Source organism: Leuciscus leuciscus (genome assembly GCF_965113295.1).
Source record: "Leuciscus leuciscus genome assembly, chromosome: 13".
NCBI lineage: Eukaryota > Metazoa > Chordata > Actinopteri > Cypriniformes > Leuciscidae > Leuciscus > Leuciscus leuciscus.
In genome coordinates, this window is record NC_138737.1 from 38,811,045 (window position 1) to 38,832,142 (window position 21,098).

Below are 21,098 nucleotides of genomic sequence, written 5' to 3' on the forward strand. Positions count from 1 at the left end.
ATAGAAGACGAGACAGTTCTATATTAAACTCATAAAAGACAGAAGTATTACGGGAATACTGGATTCTAAACAACAGAGAAATGCCACGATATCTCAAGATCTTGAAGCAGAAGGAGTGAGAAGCACTCATATAGGCCACTCACAGTATAAGAGGCTTTCCTTGACATTAATGCTTGTATAACACACACATACGTCTCCTTACATTAATAATAATGTCTAGTGCGGCGGCTGAGATATACGTAAACCTACTAACATCCGTTGCCATGATTGTTAAAATGTTATCGCCAGAGAAAAAAAATGACGTTTTAGTCTCATTACATCAGTTAATGTAAATGCTGTCATTTCGCAATAGTTTTTTTTATCAACATTTAGAAAATATCACAAAAGTTTGTGCCAATCTGCAATGGAAATGTGCCTTTTTTGCAGCTGACTTTATTGCATTTGCATTTGTAGGAGTTTCCCTTTCAGATGCAGTATTTATGTAAGGAAAGTGTTTAAATGAATCATGCAATGTGATTTACTAAGCTTTGCGTTTCATCAATTTGCCTTTAAACCAGATACTAATTAGCGCTGCTCTTGATAGATTGCGTTGGTCATTATGGAAATTATCCGGCTGGTTCTGTGTTCTTTCCACTGACTTCTGTGCTTTTATGGGATTGTGCTCTTGCTAATTTGCCCTGTTCAGTAAATCTGACCCTAAGAGTTTATCAGATTTATTGTATTATTAATGTTAGTATCTTATTGTTATTGCTTCTAATAAGTTATGTAAAGCACACTGGTCAACCTGTGTTTTCTATAGAAATAAAATGACGTGCGTGTTGACTCACAGACACCAGGCCTTTCCCTCCTCGCGTCAGTCCTTCTCTCAGTCCGCTGGGCTGCTTGTTCATGGCCTCTCGTCTCTTCTGCTGGTACTCCTCATCCATGGTCATGGCGGCCACACCTTTAGCCATCGCTCCCGTGATCCGAGACGCAGCTCCGGCCAGACCGCCTGAGAAGAGGATGACCAAAAGAAAAGAAAAAAGGTCAGAATTTGAGTGGAACATTGCTGGTTATACTTGATATGAACCTCATGTTACCACTTTTGTTTCGATTTTACGGAGCGTAAACAGTTCAGCGCTTCTTGGTTCTACGTCAGAACGCAGCCTCACTATTGGCCGACACTGGTCACATGAGCACCACGAAACATGCGTGTGATGCTGATGCAGGAGCTGGCCAATAATAAGCCGTAAACCACTATACCACTAACCACAATAAACCACTGTAGTCCCATGGACTGTCTATTTGAATGATGTCTTTACTACCTTTCTGGGCCTTTAAAGTTGCTATGACTTTGCTGTCAGAAAGCTCTCGGATTTCATCAAAAAGATCTTAATTTGTGTTTCAAAGATGAACGAAGAAATTTAATTTTTGGGTGAACTAACCATTTAAGGAAAGAGTCTGTGAATTCATAACTTCAAAGATTACTAACAACTATTGCATGTTGCAAAAAGAGCGTACGTACCCACAGCCCCTCCGACCAGAGCCTTCACCCCGAGTGCCATCCCTTCCATGAACTCCTCTGGTCCCTGTATAGCACCCTGACGAACACACACACACACACACAAACGGTTGAGGCCAATAAAACACACCACACACTCTTCACCAGTGTAGTTTTGAGTATTGTTGACCTGTTTCCATCTAAAGTTGAGCAAAATTGGAATATTGAATAAAACATCTGTGAAGCAGCGTTTCCATCCCATGTGTTCAAGAGAACAAAATCGGCACTACCTAGTATATTGGCACAAAATATCTGTAATAAAAATGAGAGATGTTGCATTCGAGGAAGCCACTGTGGCTCTTTTCCTACACCATGAATGACTTTTGTTGTTATTATTGTTATTATCATGCAATAAACGCTGTCATGTTCTCTTGCGTTGGGATTCTGGTGTTTGGGAACGTAATTGTGTGAGACACTTCTGGAGGGAATTAAACCAAATCATTCTGATGACAGATTGCGATTGGTCCGCTGGTTAGTCCAGTTATCCAATCACAGCCTCTGTTGAGGCAAAAAGAGTTTTTTTATCTATCTATCTATATACACATTTTGCTTTCCTCTATCTTTATTTAATATGTATATATATATATCTGTTTGATTCGATTTTTATTTACTTAAGGTTATATGTTGAATGTAAAGCTGAATTGTTTTCCCTCTTAATTTGTAATGGGCCCATCCTTTCCTTTATAAGCTGTTGCTTTGTTCATTTGAGCAGGTCACTTTTAGTTTGTTTGGTTGGTTTTTGTCTAACAGTTTCTTGACCTTATTTTCTGTTTGTTATTTTATTTTTGTTGTAAGAAATGTATGAGTTTGTAAAGTAGATTTTTTTCTTGGGTTCAAATAAAGACCCATTTTTTGTAAAAAGTTGTGTTCCTTGTTCCTGGTCCCTTCACAATCTCGCTCTCTCTCTCGCAAATTTTTTTTGTTGCATTTTTTAGTTTTCATTTAATTGTAATGAAAGAAATTAGTACATTTCTGTCATTTTTATTATTATTATTTTAAAATGTCTATATAGTTTTTATTAATTTATTTCAGTTTAAGTTATTTGAGTACATTAAGTTAAAAAAAAAATGCTTTGGCAACTAGCTGAAATAAAATAAATGTTTATAAATTAAAATTGTGTTTATATTTTTTATTTCGGTAAATATTTATTTTATTTCAAGTAACACATTTTATTTTTTATTAATTTTAATTTAATAATTAACTATAATAACCCTGCTCTCCACACAGTGGAGAAATACAACTATGTATAAATATAAATATATACATATATAAATAACTGAATAGTTGTGCTCAGTTAAGAAAAAGTAATGTGAGTTTGGTACTTTCATTTAATTTCAAAACTTGCAGTTTAGAGAGAGTCACAAATATTGAATCTCATCAATCGCTGTGTGTGAAGAGTTAAAGTTTCACCTGATACGGTTCATAAAAGAAGGCCTCGACTCCTTCAGACAGACCGCGGATCAGTCCGAATGGATTCCCGAGGACGTCTAAACCCAAAACCAGAACATACATCTGTTTGATGGCCTAAAACACATAAGACACAAGCACAGACACATAAAAACAGGTCCTCGTAATGTATGCTTTAAACACACTGAATCAGCAGCAGTCTGTGAAGGTTAAAGGTGAAAGGTCACCTGTTTGGAGTAATGGCGCACGACCTCCCACTGAAGCTGCTGAGTGGTGCGAAACTGGTACGTCAGCTCAAAAAAGGCAAGTCTAGAGAAAGAAAGGATACAAATGCATATATTTAAATGTAAAAAATTAGATTGGATATCTCATATCTTTGTAGTACAGCATATGCATACTGTACACAGTGTACAATTCAGTATGTATGGAATACCCACAAAACCTACTTCTTTTGCCAAAATGTGTGGTCTGTTACTGTATATTTGCCACACTGGGTACCGTATCCCACAATTCAATGCCTTTGCCTTTCCAATTTTATGAAAGTCAGTAAAGAAACTTTTATCAATCAATGATACAATAAAGTGTTCTAAAGTGAGTACAAAAGATTTCTATTTCAAATAAAAAGTTTCTTTTGAACTTTCTATTCATAAAAAAACTATCAATATTTCCCACAAAAATATTAATATATTATTTCAACATTAATAATAAATCAGAAATGTTTCTTCAAATCAGCATATTAGAAGGATTTCTGAAGGATCAAAAGGGTTTAAAATAGATTCAAATAGAAAACAGTAATCTTTACTGTATTTTTGATCAAGTAAATCCAGACTTGGTGAGCAGAAGAGACTTCTGGCAAAACAGATCCTGTACTTTTGAACCATATTATACCACAATATCACACTAATTTTTTTGAGAAAAGACATTTTCACACAAAAATTGACAAAAACGCAAAGTAAACATGAATATATGAGATGATCTCTGGATAGTACTTATTTGATTAAACATGCAACATAACGAGGCTATACGACAATGTATATTACACACTGAATATTCACTAAAACTATTAAAAACCTTTGAAGTCAAGCTAAAATAAAACAAATATTAAATGGAAAAACTGAAAGTAAATGAAAATGTTGCTTTTGCCAACTAACTGAAATGACAACAAAAAAAACTAAATAACTTAAACTGAACTAGAATTGGAAATAAAAATAAATTATTAAGTTGTAGTACTATTTAAAAATAAATGAATAAAATTGACAAAAGCTCATACCAAAAAATTTTTTTTTAAATTAAAATAAAATAAAGAATATGAATATAAAACTATAATAGTATATAAATAATACTAGCATACAACATATAGTGCTCAGTATGCAGTAAAACTGGAATGCTAGTATTTCATTCTGAGGACTGTAGAGCTAATGACCAAGATGCTGAGTTTTCTACAAGCTTTATTTCTAGCTAACTTGTTCTTGTCTGTCCACTAGAGGACAGTGTGAGTGTGTGAAGACTGAGTTTCACAGCATCTAACCACGCGTGAAATCCACAAACACCCGCTGTGTGATCTGAGGGTTTGTCTGGGTAGAATGAGGAACTGCAGGGAAGAGCGAGTGCTGTGAAGTCAGTGTAAGTACTTGAAGAGGACGTCCTGAGCGTCAGTGAGCGTCGCTCCGATGCTCTTCAGCAGGAGGTGGAGAGACTGAACGGGGATGAACTCGGCCTCTCTCTCTTTCTTATTCCCGTCTTCACCAGCGGTGCTCAGAGAGAAACTCAAGTGAAGCTGACACACACACACACACACAGTTACACACTACATTGTACACTCAAAATGTGTTGATTTTGAAAACAAGATTTTGTCTTCAGTGACTAAAGTTTGTCATAAATATTAAACATTTGTGCATTGATCAAAACTGAATGTACAGACATAATCTTACAAAACATTTATATTTCAAATAACTGCTGTTCTTTTGAACTATCTATTCATTTCAACATTTGTTAATAAATATTAAGAATTGTTAAATGGTGTTGATTTAAAAAATGCATTCAACAGGGCTTGACATTAACTTTTATGCTCAGCATCCGCTGTGACTAGTGGTTTTCCAAAGTCACTAAGCACTCAGCATTGTCACTGGCCACAATTTTGACATCGATACCATGGAGAAAAACTGCCATATATATGTTTGTAATATTATCGAATATCTCATAATTTGGCAGCAGGAATATTAGGCTGCTGTCACTTTAAAGTCGGCATGAAATCAAATTTGACAAATCTTCTTTTTATATGTAATATTGTAGTGTTTATTATAAATGATTTATCTGTGCACTTCATTATTTTAAAAAAATTCATTTACCCTTATAATCTTTAATCAAATACATTACCCTTCCCTCCCCCCTCGAAACGACCTCTTTTCTCTTTCGGTCACGTGCCATGGCGAAAGGGTGCGGCCAGAGCCGATGAGGGTGCGGCTATCGGTGTCTGTCTCGTTTTGAGTCAAGTCAAGTTATCAGTCAAGTTCACCCTCGAGAGCATCTCGAAGTGTCCGAATGGTTGGCTATCTATCTTATCTAAATCTAGTTATTTACTTATCGGACACGTCGAGATGCTCTCGATGGTGAACTTGACTGATAACTTGACTTGACTCATCTTGGTTCGCTGGAGGCTCATATAAATATGGGCTGATTCCTGCCTGAAAATTTAGCTGCTCGTCCTCGTTCTCGTCGCCGGGCTCCTCAATAAAAAATCCTTCATGGGAGAGTAACGGTGGGGAGTCCGGTGGAGAGAAATCCTACACAACTGAATGTAAACTGGCATTCAAATCTGCCTCCATTTTGTTTGCAACGCCCAACCTCCAGCGATCCAATCAATTCCCTAAGGACGAAATCAAGCCCCGCCCTACATTTTTTTTCTAATTTCAGAAGCCGTTTCACTCGGATATACGTCACAACAAGGAAAAAATGACAATCTCAACTTCCGTTTCATGCCGACTTTAAGACCTGACACACGGATCCATTATACTGTTACACATGCGTCTCTTCCTCAACTGTTTATGTTCACTTAAAACTGACTGTGTTTACGTGAATACTGGCCAAGACTGGCATTTTGACATTATTTTGTGTGTGTTTGACTGTTTAAGAGCAATAAGCAGCGAAAAAGAACTCAGTTTAGTTCTGAGAAGTGGCTTTATGTGTCGCACTTTGGGTGTTTGTCCACAAAATCTGCGGGAATGAGTAAAATTATGCATAATACTCGCAATCCCACGGCGAAACACAAGACCTGTTACACTAACAATATTCATCCGGAGCAAATGAAAGGAGTGAGTGAGGAGAGGCGGGTTTGTGTGTCACTCGCTGTCGGAGAGACGAGAGAGAGAGAGAAAGAGACGCTGGTATTGTGTGTCTATTCTGTGGGAAATGAGTATTGGAAGCGTCTCAGGTATTTCAGTATTGATATAGAAAAATCTATATTTTTGACAACACTACATTGCACTTGGTTTATTATTTCAGACGCCTTTTTAAAAGACTACAATTGAAAACTGTACTTACTATATATCAAATTTAACCTGCCAAAATGGCTAGTAGGAGTGACTGCGCTAAAATGCTGAAATCCACCCGCATTCGGTGTGTCGGCGTCTGTTAATGTCAAGCCCTGGCCTTCAATGAATAAATATTAAACCTATTATATTTCTGTGTGGTCACAGTGAATATGTCAATAGGTTTTGGTAACTGACCTTGATGGGAGAGATGTGGAAGTACTCGTACAGGCTGATGGGGGACGTGTCTGTGGCTGAAACATGATTCAACTCAGTCTTCAGATACTCAATGTCCTTCTCAAACAACTCCACCTAAAGTACAACACCACAACAGACACACAACAAGAGATCAAATCACTACCGGTCAAAAGTTTGGGGTCGGAATGATTTTTTAAAAATGTTTTTGAAAGAAGTCTCTTGCTCACCAAGGCTGCATTTATTTATTGTAAACCATTTTACAATAACTGTTTTCTATTTAAATATATTTTATGAATGTACTAAATTTATTCATGTAATGACTGAATTTTCAGCATTATTACTCCAGTCTTCAGTGTCACATGATCCTTCAGAAATCATTCTAATATGTGAGCCTGGATCACAAAACCTCAAGAAACATTTCTGATTATTATCAATATTGAAAACAGTTGTGCTGCTTCATGCATCCGTGATGCACTTTTAATCAGGATTCATTGATAGAAATAGAAATCTTATGCAACATATAAATGTATTTTCTGTCAATTTTGATCAATTTAATGCATCCTTGCAGAATAAAAGTAATGTTTTTTTGTTTTGTTTTTTACTTTTGAACGGTAGTGTATGTAACATAAAAATATAACCAAAGAAAGTATGGGTGAAGTAGAGGGAAAAGTTAATTATAATATTGTTCCGTACTGAAAAGCATCAATAGAGAGGTGTTCTAATTAAAACTACCTTTAAATAAAGTTAGACTGTTCGGATAAATTTCAAGCATCAAATCTCTCATGGGGAAAGCAGTTCCGGTGATGTGTATGACTAATCATTAATGGAGTTCAGAGCACTTCATATCGATCCCTTCTGAGGTTTTATAGGACTAGCATTACCTCCTGTTCAGATGTGACAGCACTGGCGTGTTCAGCAGTGAGAAGCTCAAGTATGGCATAGAGGAACCCGAGATCCATCCGCAGGTCCATCTCCTGAATCAACACTTTAAAGTACCTGTATGGACAAAAATGAAACATGTTTTGCCATTTGTTTGAGAGCAAGAGATAGTGAGAGGAATGAAACCGAGAGACAGTAGGAGGAGGAGGAAACACACTTGATGCGCAGAATGTCTGAGTGTCCGGCTGCTCTGGTGATGATGCTGACGTCAGCCAGCGGTTTCGGCTCTTTAATAAAAAAAAAAAGAACAAATTAATATGTAATAATTCCAGATTTGTTGGACCCAAAACAAACTAAATAAATAAAAATGCACATGATTTTGCGTGGATGAACTGACCTGAGTCCATGCTGACTGACTTGGGTGGTTTGACGGGGTAGAACACAAATGGGAATATGGCTCCAGGCAACTGGTTTTGGATCTGATCAGTGAACAGGGGCGTTATAATATTTTGTGCACTGACCATAATAAATATATGAATTTGTGTGTTATATATGAAAAAGTCAGATAAATGACCAGGGGTGCGTTTCCCGTTCAACGACATAACTCGCTGCTTAACTACCGTAGTATGATGTATCGTTGAAGAAATAAACTGGCTAGTCAAGACTGTTTCCCGAAACCGTATTGTCGCAAAAATGGTCGTTCAACCACGTTGGTTAATGATGTCACACAAGTGGTGGAGTAATAACTACTTTTAATGAATCTGTTTGAGTTTAGATTAACGCTAGATGTTTTGCTATAAATTACGGACATGGCATCGGAGGACTATTTCTCATTTTGCTTTATTTTCAGATTCAATCATAGGGTCGTTCTTTCGTAGTAAAGCACGTTCGAACATGCGCACTCTTCAAAAACGACGCAAATGACATTTGTATTTATTCTAAATAAAAAATATAGATTGTACTGAATGTCAGCTTGCTTATTGATAAGCACATAACTTTGCGTTGAACTATGCTGATAACGACGGAACTTGCGACCATAGTTGGCTAACAATGCTTTTGGGAAACGCACCCCTGGGCTGCGTTTCCCAAAAGCATTGTGAGCCTTAGACCATTGCCACCAATGTTCTCTACGATCAACTTAGCTCACGTTGCTTTTGGGAAACGCAGCCCTAAGCTATGCCAATTCCTTTACTGGGTGTGAAACAGACCTGAATCCTGTTGATCTGGACCCGGTAGGTTTTCTGACGGGCGGAGACACTGTACTCCACCTTTAGTGCTGGCAAGAAGTTCCTCCTGAGAGGAGCATCAAAGGGCTGCATTATCCTCATGTCCAACCCATTTGCAGCAAACAACACCTGATGGACATACGGTACAGCCAGAGATAAATTAAAACAAGCATGACTTCTCTCCTTCTTGAAGTCTGTGTTATTTTACAACTCGGCAGGGGGTTGCTGATGCTGGCCAATGGCAGATAAAATGGTCGTTATAAAAATAGCAAATAACACATGTATAAAAAAAATGAAAGCAAAACGCAATATTTATTTTAATTAGATATAAATCATTTGAAAATGAATTAATCTGACAAATTAAATCTGTAAAATAAACTGATTTACACTTTAGATAGCAACTTCTTGATTCTTTGCAACTTCTAATCATCTGTACTCAATCTGCGGAGTCTGTCTGCTTCTTTCGACACTGTAAACCACTAGATTATCCTCTAACCCTCATGACAATGGGTGTCTCAGTGAGCTGCACTCCACTGGTTCAAGTCTTACCTCTCAGGTGGGTCTATCAAGGTTTCTTGGAGGGGTGAGGTGTCTAAGTGTCACCAACTAATTACCGGAGTGCCTCAGGGCTCAGTACTGGGACCACTCTTCTCGATCTACATGTCCTTACTAGGATTGGCCATTCATCCACATGGCTTTTTTATCACTGCTTTGCTGATGAGACACAACTCTACCTCTCATTTCAACAGGATGATCCGATTTTAGCTGGATCTCAGCTTGCCTGACAGACATTTCGTGCTGGATGAAGGACCACCACCTTCAACTCAACCTTGCTAAGACAGAACTGTTGCTGTTCCAGTGAACACAACACTTCATCACAACTTCACCATTCAGCTAGGCTCTTCAACAATCATACTTTCCAGGACAGCCTGGAATATTGGAGTTATGATTGATGATCAGTTGAGCTACATTGACCATATTGCTACAACGGCCCCAACAGTGCAGAATTGCCTTATACATCATGAAATCTCTCTTCATCAAATTGCACTGGCTGCCAGTTGCTGCTTATAATAAATTCAAGGTATTGACACTTGCCTACAGAACAATCAATGGCTGTGCACCCCTATACCTAAACTCACTACTTCAGACCTAAGTGCCCTCCAGAAGCTTGTGTTCTGCAGGTGAACGCCATATTGTGGTGCCATCCCAAACAGGCACAAGTCACTATCGCGGACATTTACCTTTACTTTTCCCTGCTGGTGGAATGACCTGCCTAAATCCACCCGAGCAGCGGTGTCTTTAGCTGTTTCTTGAAATAAAATAAAAAACATGGCTAAAGACACATCTCTTTCGTGAACACTTGACCCATTAACACTAACACACAATCTTCAATTTGAATGTGTCTATTATTGCCCTTTGTTGGATAAATTGCTTAGCTTTTTTTTACTCTTTGTTAGTCACTTTGGATAAAAGTGTCTGCTAAATAAATAAATGTAATCATTAATACTATATTTTTTTATATATTTTTTTACAAATGTGATAAAACCCGCTTCCTGCACTTATTGGCCAATCTGGAAAGAAAAAACCATATTGACCCTGATTTAAAACATGCCAAATAGTGCCCGATACATTTCAGCCTTGGTGATGTATCGGTCGACCACTAAAAAAGGATCCAATCACAACAGGGGTCATTTACATGTAGAAGCCTTAAAGGTACAGTAACAAAAACACTCAGTTTAATTCTAATGATGACATCTGTTAATAAGACGTCTTGCCTGTAGGGCTGTAAATTGGTTCCAATATGCACTAACCTGGTAGTCGTTGTGTAGGTCAATGACGGTGCTGTCCACTGGACCACTCTCCATATAATCTCTGTAGTGCTGCTCCAACATCGTAGCCTCTTTAACACTCAAAACCTTCCATCGGCTCCGCTTCTTAGGCTTTGTTTCCCACACCACATCAGAACTGACCAACACACACACACACACACAAAGTTAACTTGATCCATTTCTATAAGCAAAATATATTTTTCTCTTACCAACACCATTTTAAAGGGCTGTTTACACCAAGGACAATAAGTAAAACAGCAAATATAAAGTTTTAATAATTGTTCTAATTCTATGAGAATAGCAGAGCTCACACCACAACTATAACGATAAAAGCACAGAGGAAAAATATCGTAAAAATCACTTTCAGAAAAAAAATTTGATGAGCTGATAAAAACACTGGCAGCCAATCAGAATCCACCTGACTTTAAAGAGCTTGAGCTTTTAAAAGTCTTTAAAGAGCTTGAGTATTTAAAAGTGGCAGACGACAAAATTGCAGAGCGCTTATAATAAACAAACTAGTATTGTGCATTACTTTGCAAAATAGAAGAAGTACACTTTGGTATACTTTTCAAAAGAATACATACAAATTACATTTGTAATAATGCAGTTGCAATTTAAAATATATTATCATCAAATGTAATAATGAATAACACTGCAGTTAAAATTATAATCAATCACATCAAAATATTATTTTTAAATGTACTTTAAAGTAAAACATTTAATTTGACATCATTACAAATTATTGCATTTTTTAATATAGTGTATTTAAGTGTAAGAAATATAGTCAGTACACTTAAGTGGCCTTTTATTTCAGTAATATTATATGATCTTCAGGTAGTTAAAAAATATATATACTTTTAAGATTTGAAGTACAGTACAAGTTCACATTCAATACAATTAAGTGCACTTTTTCCCCACAAGGGTTGGTGTGGACACTAGTTATCATTATATTTATCTTTATAGTTATTGTTCTTGGTCTGAAAGGGCCTTAAACATGCTTAACATTAAGTTTAGCTGAACATTAACACTTTTTCGTGCCAACATGACACCCAGCAGTACCTGGTAATGCCAATGAAAGCCACTTCTTGGCTGGTGGTGTTGTTGACCAGTGAAATGCCCATGTTCTGTAACGCGATACTGATTTCTTGTTCAGCCAGCTCAATTTTCTCGCTCTCGCAAATCTTCCTGTAGACACGCCGCTCTGTGGTGAAAAGTGCCACACGCTGGAGGCCTTCATAAAATGAGATGACGAAAAACTTTCCCTCCTTGTTCACATCCAACAACTGGTCCTATAGAACAAACGAAAACAGAGACCCAGATGAAACATTCAGCTTCACGTCTTCAATCAAGTGCAAGATTAAGTCCATAAAGTGTGGGGGAAAACTGTTAATATTGTAATGGATTATTAAACCGGCTAGTTTTTATAGTTCTCACCTCTTCACTCTTCAGCTCTCCTTTGAACTTGCCCCATTTCCAGCTCAGGATTCTTGAGCCGGTGGGTTCAGCCCAAGTGTAGTAGACGGCCTGTCCTGGACCCAGCTCATCGACTTCTGTCTGAGAGCTGCCAGAATCACACCATTAGTTCAGACTGACTTACACATGACCAAACATCACACAAAAACATCCCAAAAATTGCAACAAAGTTCAACAAACTCTGTACAAAACAACAAAAACTAAAATCACAGTGAAACGTGAAAACACACAACCGCCAAAAGGTTTGGGGTATGATTTTTTTATCATACTTTTATTCAGCAAGAATTAATTAAATAATTAAATGTGTCAGTAAAGACATTTATAACGTTTCAAAAGATTATGAATTGAAACAAACTTTCCATTAATAATAATATATATATATATATATATATATATATATTATATATATATATATATATATATATATATATATATCACGGTTTCCACAAAAACATTGTAACTGTTTTCAACATCAAATCATCATATTAGAATGATTTCTGAAGGATCATGTGACACTGAAGACTGGAGTAATGATGCATAAAATTCAGCTTTGATCGCAGGAATAAATTACATTTTAAAATATATTCAAATAGAAAAGAGTTATTTTAAATTGTAATAATATTTCACAATATTACTGTTTTTACTGTATTTTTAATCAAATAAATGCAGCTTTGATGAGCAGAAGAGACTGCTTAATAAAAAAAAAACTTTTACAGAGCCCAAACTTTTGAACGGTAGTGTGTATTGCAAAAAAGAAAAGAACTATATGAATGTGAGACACTTTGACAAGCTGCACTTTATAATTTGAGAGATAAAGTTGAAATTATGACGGCAATGCAGCCACAGCAGCCAGGAGCTCACAGGTGTCTTTATAGCATATAGAAATCACAGAAATAACAGTAGTTTACACTTCATACACAGCACAGGCAGTTCAACTTCCCTTTAACAGCAGCCAAAGTCACAATAGTTAAGTGTCCAAAGAGAGGAAAAAGGAAAATTATTCATGCTCTGTATTTCTCATCAGAAATGTTCCACTAAGACACAATACAGTTCATTTGTAAGCAAATGGAAATGAAGCTGTAAGCTCAGAAACAGGAAGAAAGTTGGCCAATTTCCTTTTCCTGTCCACAAAATCAAATCATCAGAAGAGAAGAAAGATTAGTGCAAGGTTCAGTTCAGACTCCACCCTGAAAAGCTGTGGAAGAAAAATAAGTTAAAGAAGAAAACTATTTATTTCAGAGTGTTTTGGATGGAGTCGTGCGTCTCCCTTCACCAGATCCTGCGTGAGATTGCAAGGAAAAGAAATAGTTTCATGCGTCTCAGCCAATGTCACTTCATCTGTGTGAGTGTTTATGTGTGTGTTTGTGTACCAGAGGGAATCTGTCTCTTCCCCCAGTGATAAAGAGATATCCAGTATCTCATTCTGAACCCAAGTAGAACATTTCCGCTTCTTGGTGCTACAAGGGAAAGAAACATAAAACCAAACAAAACAGACAATTAAAGCGATTACAAACACTCATACACACTTCAGTGGACGAAAGCTTGGGGTTCATTTCACTGCATTAACAACAGATTAAAACTCTAGAAAGTAGACAAGACAATAACAAGTATGAAAATGCAAAAACATATGAGAAAAAAAAAAAAAGAAACCTTGAAAGTGGTTTAAAATTGGAAATGGATAAAGAAAAGCAAAAATATAATTTAAATGTTGTATTTACAAATTATTTATATTCTTTTTATTTATTGGTATTTTTACGTATATTTTAAAACATGAATTAAATAAATTTGTCAATTAAGTTACATGATTAATTTTTAATTAAAACATGGATAATTGATTTCTTCATTTAAAAAAAAAAAAAAGTATCCTCCATTAAAGTGATCATTTAGCTAGAAATAACATAGTGGGATTTATTATTTATTAATATATTATTTTTCCGTGCCCCTGCTTGAACTATTGTATTGTATAGTTTTGTATTGTATTTAGGGCTGTCAAGCGATTCATTTTTTTAATCTAATTAATAACACGGTGTGGCGATTAATTAATCTAATTAATCGCGAATTAGTCGCACGTTAAATTTGGCTGAGAAATTTAAAGATGATTTAAAGTCATTATTGTGTTATATGAGAAAAGCATCAAATAGACATTATAAAAAGCAACTTTAGAAGAAAAAAAAAGTTTTTAATTGATTCAACATAGAATTTATTACACAAACTTTTATGCTTCAATGACCACGACCGTCATGACGTGTAAATGACGACAATTTTCATTTTAAGGTGGACTATATATATTTTTTCTTTATTAATATGGAAATATGAAATAATTATTCTTTAATGAAATAATACTCTAAATAAGAAACTAAAACTGCCAGTAGGTGGCGCTAAATGTCTAAAGGAGTCATTCATTCATTCATTCGATTTGTTCAAACGGCTGATTCATTCAGTAATGAAGTAAATGGCTCTCTTTATGAACAAGTCATTGAATCATTAGTTCACCTGATTGATTCGCTAAAAACGCGGACGAAACACGAGTGTGTTGCTCGGAGATGCACATCATTTCTGCTCTGGCTTAAAAAGGTAATATTTTGGTTGGCAAAATTGAGACAATAACAAAACAGACAATATTGTGTCTAAAATATAACAATCTTAACTTCTTATTTATTGACCTGTTGTATAAAATCAATATCACATTTGCACTTGTGCGATACTGTGCTCGTTACTCGTGTGATATTGCTTAACTATATTATATGATATAAATATGAGACAAAAACTCATACAGGGGCATTTGTGTTACATAAATAATGTTATATTATATGTAACGTATACATAAAATGCAGCTAGATTTTGTAATCGACACATTTCACTCAGAAGAATTCACAATTACAAGGTTCATTTCATCAATAAAAACCAAACGCAAGGCATATAAACAAACAGTCCATGACGAACAGGGCCAAAAACAACTGACCCTGGACCATTGGACAATCCTTCTTGTTGTCCCACATGTTGTCTTTAAACTCTGGAATACTTTGAGCTTTGATGAGTTTGTGGATCTCACCTCTGATGGAACTGCAGCGTCTGGTCTTTAGTGTGGTTGATGAGGAGGAATGGAGCGGCACCGTCGTGGTAATCAGAGAACCGGATCACAGCCGAATGTTCTGTCAGGTTCACGTCCACAATAATACCACCCAACTAGAGTCGAGAGGGAAGGAGACAGGGATGAGTTGAGGGGGTGTGTGTGTGTGTGTATCTCAGGCTGCGTGGGAAACACTGACTCACAGTTTTGTCCAGGTGCAGCAACAGGCAGTTCTCTGGTTGGTGGAAGTCAAACGCTTGCGGAGATGATTGACAGCCCTCCACTTTCACTTTGAGTTTCTTTGAGTCTTTCTCTGGCCAGAATGAAACGGCAGCCTAAGGAGCAGACAGATAAACATATACATATACAGTCAAGCCAAAATGTATTCAGACACCTTCAACATTTCTCACATTATCACAGTTTATTCGCTATAGTTTAGAAAATGGTAAAAAAGATATGACAAGAAAAATATGATATTTCACTGGTTTTGTCCGTCCTTCTGATCATGTTGAATATCTGTCAGCTGTTAAATTTAACTACACAGTTAGATAATACCAATTCAGCTCAACCAATTACCAAGCAATGCTGCATTTTGTTCAGTCTGTGGTGTAAAAAGGTCACATTAGCAATTAAAGAAAAAGGTCAAAGTGTCTGAATCATTTTTGGTCCCAAATTATTACTGTTAGTCACTGTATGAAGAACTATTGGGTATAATATGTCTCAGTTTACTTTATTTTGATATCCTCACTTAAATGAACTATAGTGTCCTGCACCCACTAGTAAAAAAAAGATCAAAAATTATATCTGGTGTCTGAATAATTTTTGGTTTGACTGTATATATCATAATTCAGAGAATTATTAACATTTCTGTAGTTAGAAGCAGCTTCCTCTCCTGACCTGTCCGGGTCGTGCCTCAGTCCAGTGCTCGGGACCCTCCTCGCAGACCTGAATCACATGCTTGCTTCTGTTCACCAGCATGTAGAAAGGCAGGAACGTCACCAACCGTGTCAAACTGAAGCTGGATGCATCGATCTTCACTCCCACCTAACATCAAACCACACATTACTCAACACAAACTCAGCTTAAGGCACTGTGGCATTTGCAACCCATTTTCATTTTTGTAAACTGACATATTTCTGAGTGAAACAGAAGATTCAATGTAGGATGGGAGTGGGACTTGACTATCCATTGGGAATTGATTAGATTGTGAAGGTGGTGATCAATCCAGTATTTTAGAATTATTTATTTACTATTATATTATTAATTATTTTTTGAATTTGAATCTTATTTTTATATTTTCAGTTTTAAATGTTAAAGTTTTAGTAATTTTGTAACGTGCTTTTGTCATTTTGATGAGTTTTTTTTATATTTCTATTTAGCTTTAATTTATTATTATTTCAGATTTAGTAAAAGTATTGTTATTATTTAAACTTCAACTTATTTTATTTTAATTAGTTGCCAAAGCAGCATATCTCATTTTCTTTTAATTTTTAGCATATTTATATTTAAATTTATTTCAGCTTTAATTATATTAATAATAACTATTTTATTAGTTTTAGTTAACAATAACAACACTGCATCAATCTCCAAAACAGTTTATGGTCACATTTTTTAAGGTGTCATTGTTACAGTGTAATTATATATTTAAGTACTGAGTAATAATAATTAACAACATGTACTTACTATAGGGTTAGGGTAGGATTAGGTTTTAGCTGGGTTAACTGCATGTAATTATGCATAATTAACTCTTATTACTACGGTAAGAACATGTGTAACAAGGACACTGTAAAATAAAGTGTTACCCAGTTTATTATGATTCCCTTTTTAACATTTTTGTATGAATTTTTTCCTTAACTTAAAAATAAATAAATACATAAAATTGTCCATAAAGTTTTATATATATATATATATATATATATATATATATATATATATACACACACTTTTTTTCATGGTTAATGGACAAGCACATTTTTTAGTATATAAACAAAATCAATAATTGAAATCAATCAAAAAAGTGATTCGCCGATTTAATCTAAAGGTGGGGATTCCATTCCTATAGCTGGAATATTAAATGTTATTTCTCCCTTTAATTTTTTTTAAAGTGGTCCATCTCCTCCCTTAAACTGTCTATAGTAAGACAAGGAACATGTATTAAGGAAGTAAATAAGGTCAATTTTGATTTCATTTTGACTTTAAATGTATTAAAAAGTGATGGTTTCAACGAAAGAACGGTCACCATGTAATCCTTCTGTCTGCCTTTGCATTTGACGTCACCGTAACTCCCGACGGTGTCAATAGAGAAATCGTCTGATAGTTCACTTTCTGAAATCATCAAGCGAATCTGAAAACAACAGAAAGAGAAGTTAGATAACTGATCAATGAAACAGCTGAATGTTCACTTGACATTCTCCCCAACCTTGTTGTTCTGCAGAAAGTTGCGTGGCTTGAAGGAGAAGAGGAGGGGCATGTCGTAATCCTTCGGGTGTTTGCGATGGATATCATCTGCCTTGTACTGTAACAGTCGGCCTGTCTTATTCACCATCCAGTAAGGCGAGTGAATGGCCACCACCACCTGACCCTCCTCCTTCTTAACATGGACAGCAATGTCTAACTCCGGCCTCGCATCCGGCTCCTCTTCTGATCCCAGCGAGTGGAATTTGATGAAGCTGATCTCCTCATGGTCGCTGCAGAGACTGTAATGGGACTCCCAGTCCTGCTGCAGGTATCCAAGAAGCCTCAGCTCCAGAGAGGAGAAATCTATGATGGCTGTGTGGATCTGGGAGGAGTGGCCCTCTTTTAGTGAGGTGGAGGGGAAATCTCCATTGCCCTGCAAAAACAGAGAAGCATTTACTGTGAATCGAAACTGAAAATGAACACAGTGTTGTGCTTTACTCTGAAACATCCAGCGCGTCAGAGTCATAGACTGTACAATAATACGGACGTAGTGTCCGTGACGTCACCCGTAGGTTTCTAAAGAGCATTTTTGGGCAAAGAGGCGGATTAGCTGAGGTGACGTGACGCTAACAGACAGCAAACAAACGCTAGTAGTGACATCAGCGGCAATCCACCTGTCACTCAAGTGGCCACGCCCTTAATTACGCAGAACTTTAAGGCTTAATATAATTTAAACGGATGAGTTATATAAAAATTCACCCCCCTCAGAGTCGTCATGAAGGGCAAAATTAGCTATATAGACCAAAACCACTTTTTGTACCAGGCTGTAAACACATTTTTTGCTGCTGTAAAGTTGGGCATTTTAACATGCGGGTCTATGGGATTGACTCTCTTCTGCAGCCGGTCTCTAGTGGCCAGTCGATGAACTGCAGTCACTTCTGTGTTGGGAAGATTGCCGCTTGGTCGGAGTATATTTTTATATAATTTTATCACAACCGTTGCGATTTGATGATCGCACAAAGCCATATCACATTCTCACAACAATGCATTGTCAAAATATAAAGTTACCCGGCAACTGGCGAGTAACACCATCTCAGTGCAGATTTTTACTCGCATTTGGCTCTTTGAACCCTGACTAACTGACCCGCAGATCCGCAATCTGCGTCAATAAGTAAACGTATTAGAAAACGTAACATTTTGCAGTTTATTTAGTAATTAACTGCCATAGTAACCCCCCTCTCCAACCATTTTTTCTCTGATTTACACAATTCACGTGGGTCGTACTTTTCAGGTCGGAAAATAAGCAAATCCGGGGGGGGGGGGGGGGGGGGGGGGGGGTGGACACACCCCTGATCAATTCTAAAACAGGGAAAATTAGCATGCACAATTAAAATATCCAATATCTGGCAATTTATATCCAGTATCAACTGATCGATAAATTAAAATATCTCTAATATAGGCAAGACAAACTATATGGAACCGTTACAGTGGGAATCTGTAATAAAAGATAATATCTGTGACAGGCCAAACTACAACATATCTGTCTCAGTGAGCTCTTGTACCTTCAGCCTGAAGGTGATGGGGTACGGCAGAAGGTTTCGGAGGAGAACCGTGGGCCACAGGTGCAGAACGATGGGCTTGTCAAACCCCTCCTCGGTGCTGTGGGACATCACAGCGTCTGGAAGAGGAACCATGTTGACCTTCAGCATCTGGGCGCTGTCTTCATGATGATGGCAGTTCTTCACCAGACACTCTCCAGGCTTCTGAATCACCTCATTATAAGTGAAACCCTCGGAGCGCTCGTACTGATCCTGGCCTTCAGTTACAGGCTGCAGACTCAGTTCAGCTCTGAAAACAACCAACACACATTTGCAAATGGGAAGTTTATTGGTTTAAAGTGACCCCATTGTGCCATTTTAAAGGCTCCTAATTTTGTTTACATGCATCCAAGGTCAAAAACACTTTACTTTTCTCATAATATATGTTGCAGCATCAGCTCTTTTCTCCCTTTGCTTTGAACTTTGAGCGTTGTAACTTTGCAGATGAAATCATATTCAACCACCCCTTTAAAAAAAGACATTTAGCAGCAGCCAAGTGACTTTACGTGGCTCAACATTTGCTGCTCTGCGACCCACAGTCTGAAAACCCCTGCTTTAAAGAGTCCTATCTGACACTGACCTGTAAGAGCCGAGCGGCACACAGAACTCTTCTGTCGGCAGAGAGATGCCCAGACACTCAGATCCTTCAAAAACACGGATTGGCACCGAAAAGTGATTGATAATCTAGAAAAAGCAAGAAAAAGCAATGACATCATGAACAATACTATGGAAGGCATTTTCTGCCAATTTTAAATAAATCAATTAAATGATCAAAACTAAAACTAAAACCAGATTAACCATTACATTAAAGAAAACTAAATTAAATCATTTTATTTAAATTTTAGTGGCAATATATGCATCATGTCAAATTGAAAATTTCATTTTCACCACAATCTCGAGGTAAGACTGCCAGTATTAAAATGAAAAGGCAAACATGAAAAAGAAACTGCAAATACAGTTTTTACAAAGCTTTTTCATTAATGCTCATACAATAATAGCGATACAATTAAAATTAAAATGTAAAGTAAAGTTTTCATTTTATTTCCTCTTAATTTTCAGTCAACCACTAATTATATGTTAATGAGTGGGTGGGGCTTATTCTGAGAGTGTCTGAGGGTGAAGGAGTGAGTACAAGTTATTGAAACTATAGTGGTGATCATATTGTATAGGAGACGAGTCACGATGGTGAAATCTGTGAGCCAGCTTCTGCGGATGAAAGCCGACTGTGTTGTCGCCTCACGTCTGGGGAAAAAGCTGTCTGTCTATTCCGTCTGTCAGGAGATGTTGGTCTATTTCTGCAGATATATTTGTCTATATTCGTCCTTCAAAAAGTGAAATCAACACTGCAGGCTGCAGATACACAAACCATAAACAAAGCACTGCATGCTTACTGAATACAATATGATCACGACATTATAGTTTCAATAACTTGTACGCGCTCCGTCTCCGCACTCACTCAGACACTCTCAGAATAAGCCCCACCCACTCATTAACATATAATTTACATACAGGTTGACTTTGAAAGTGAAAATTGAAATAAAAGAGGAAATAAAATGAAAACTAAACTTTTTCATTTGAATTATGTCTCTATTATTGCATGAGCATTAATAAAAAGCTTTGAAGCTTTTCATTTTAAATTTGGCAGTCTTGCCATGAGACTGTAGTGAAAATGAAACATCAATTCATCAATTGCATTTTATTTTTCAATTTGGCAGGGATGATGTATTGTCACTGTGAAAATTAAAATTAAAATTAAATATTGGAAATTGTCACATATTTTGCGTACAGTTTTCTATAATGAAATGGTTAATCTGGTTTCAGTTTTCCTTTTTATCATTTCATTGATTTAGTTAAAATTAAAATTCCTTTCATACAAAACCTGTCAATGATGAAATAAAATGCACATATTGAATATTGTAGCTAATTTGATTATGTTTGCAGCTATTAATGAAAG

At 36.5% G+C, this 21,098-nt stretch overlaps 1 protein-coding gene across 2 annotated transcripts in view; it reads right to left on the reverse strand.

Annotated features, from left to right (window-relative positions):
* The window catches only part of vps13a (vacuolar protein sorting 13 homolog A), a 79,575-nt gene that overhangs the window by 16,398 nt on the left and 42,079 nt on the right, over window positions 1-21,098 (reverse strand). The window contains exons 45-65 of one of the 2 annotated variants that reach the window (XM_082188654.1): window positions 19,725-19,828; window positions 19,109-19,394; window positions 17,569-17,979; window positions 17,389-17,493; window positions 16,047-16,193; window positions 15,353-15,484; window positions 15,132-15,265; window positions 13,450-13,536; window positions 12,041-12,167; window positions 11,666-11,895; window positions 10,589-10,742; window positions 8,760-8,906; window positions 7,949-8,030; window positions 7,769-7,838; window positions 7,554-7,668; window positions 6,673-6,786; window positions 4,579-4,724; window positions 3,175-3,256; window positions 2,951-3,064; window positions 1,505-1,580; window positions 828-991 (exon numbers count right to left, since the gene is read on the reverse strand). In XM_082188654.1, coding sequence (XP_082044780.1) covers window positions 828-991; window positions 1,505-1,580; window positions 2,951-3,064; window positions 3,175-3,256; window positions 4,579-4,724; window positions 6,673-6,786; window positions 7,554-7,668; window positions 7,769-7,838; window positions 7,949-8,030; window positions 8,760-8,906; window positions 10,589-10,742; window positions 11,666-11,895; window positions 12,041-12,167; window positions 13,450-13,536; window positions 15,132-15,265; window positions 15,353-15,484; window positions 16,047-16,193; window positions 17,389-17,493; window positions 17,569-17,979; window positions 19,109-19,394; window positions 19,725-19,828 — 3,027 coding nt within the window. The remainder of the gene's footprint in view (window positions 1-827; window positions 992-1,504; window positions 1,581-2,950; window positions 3,065-3,174; window positions 3,257-4,578; window positions 4,725-6,672; window positions 6,787-7,553; window positions 7,669-7,768; window positions 7,839-7,948; window positions 8,031-8,759; window positions 8,907-10,588; window positions 10,743-11,665; window positions 11,896-12,040; window positions 12,168-13,449; window positions 13,537-15,131; window positions 15,266-15,352; window positions 15,485-16,046; window positions 16,194-17,388; window positions 17,494-17,568; window positions 17,980-19,108; window positions 19,395-19,724; window positions 19,829-21,098) is intronic. The other variant, XM_082188655.1, reaches the window with a different exon arrangement.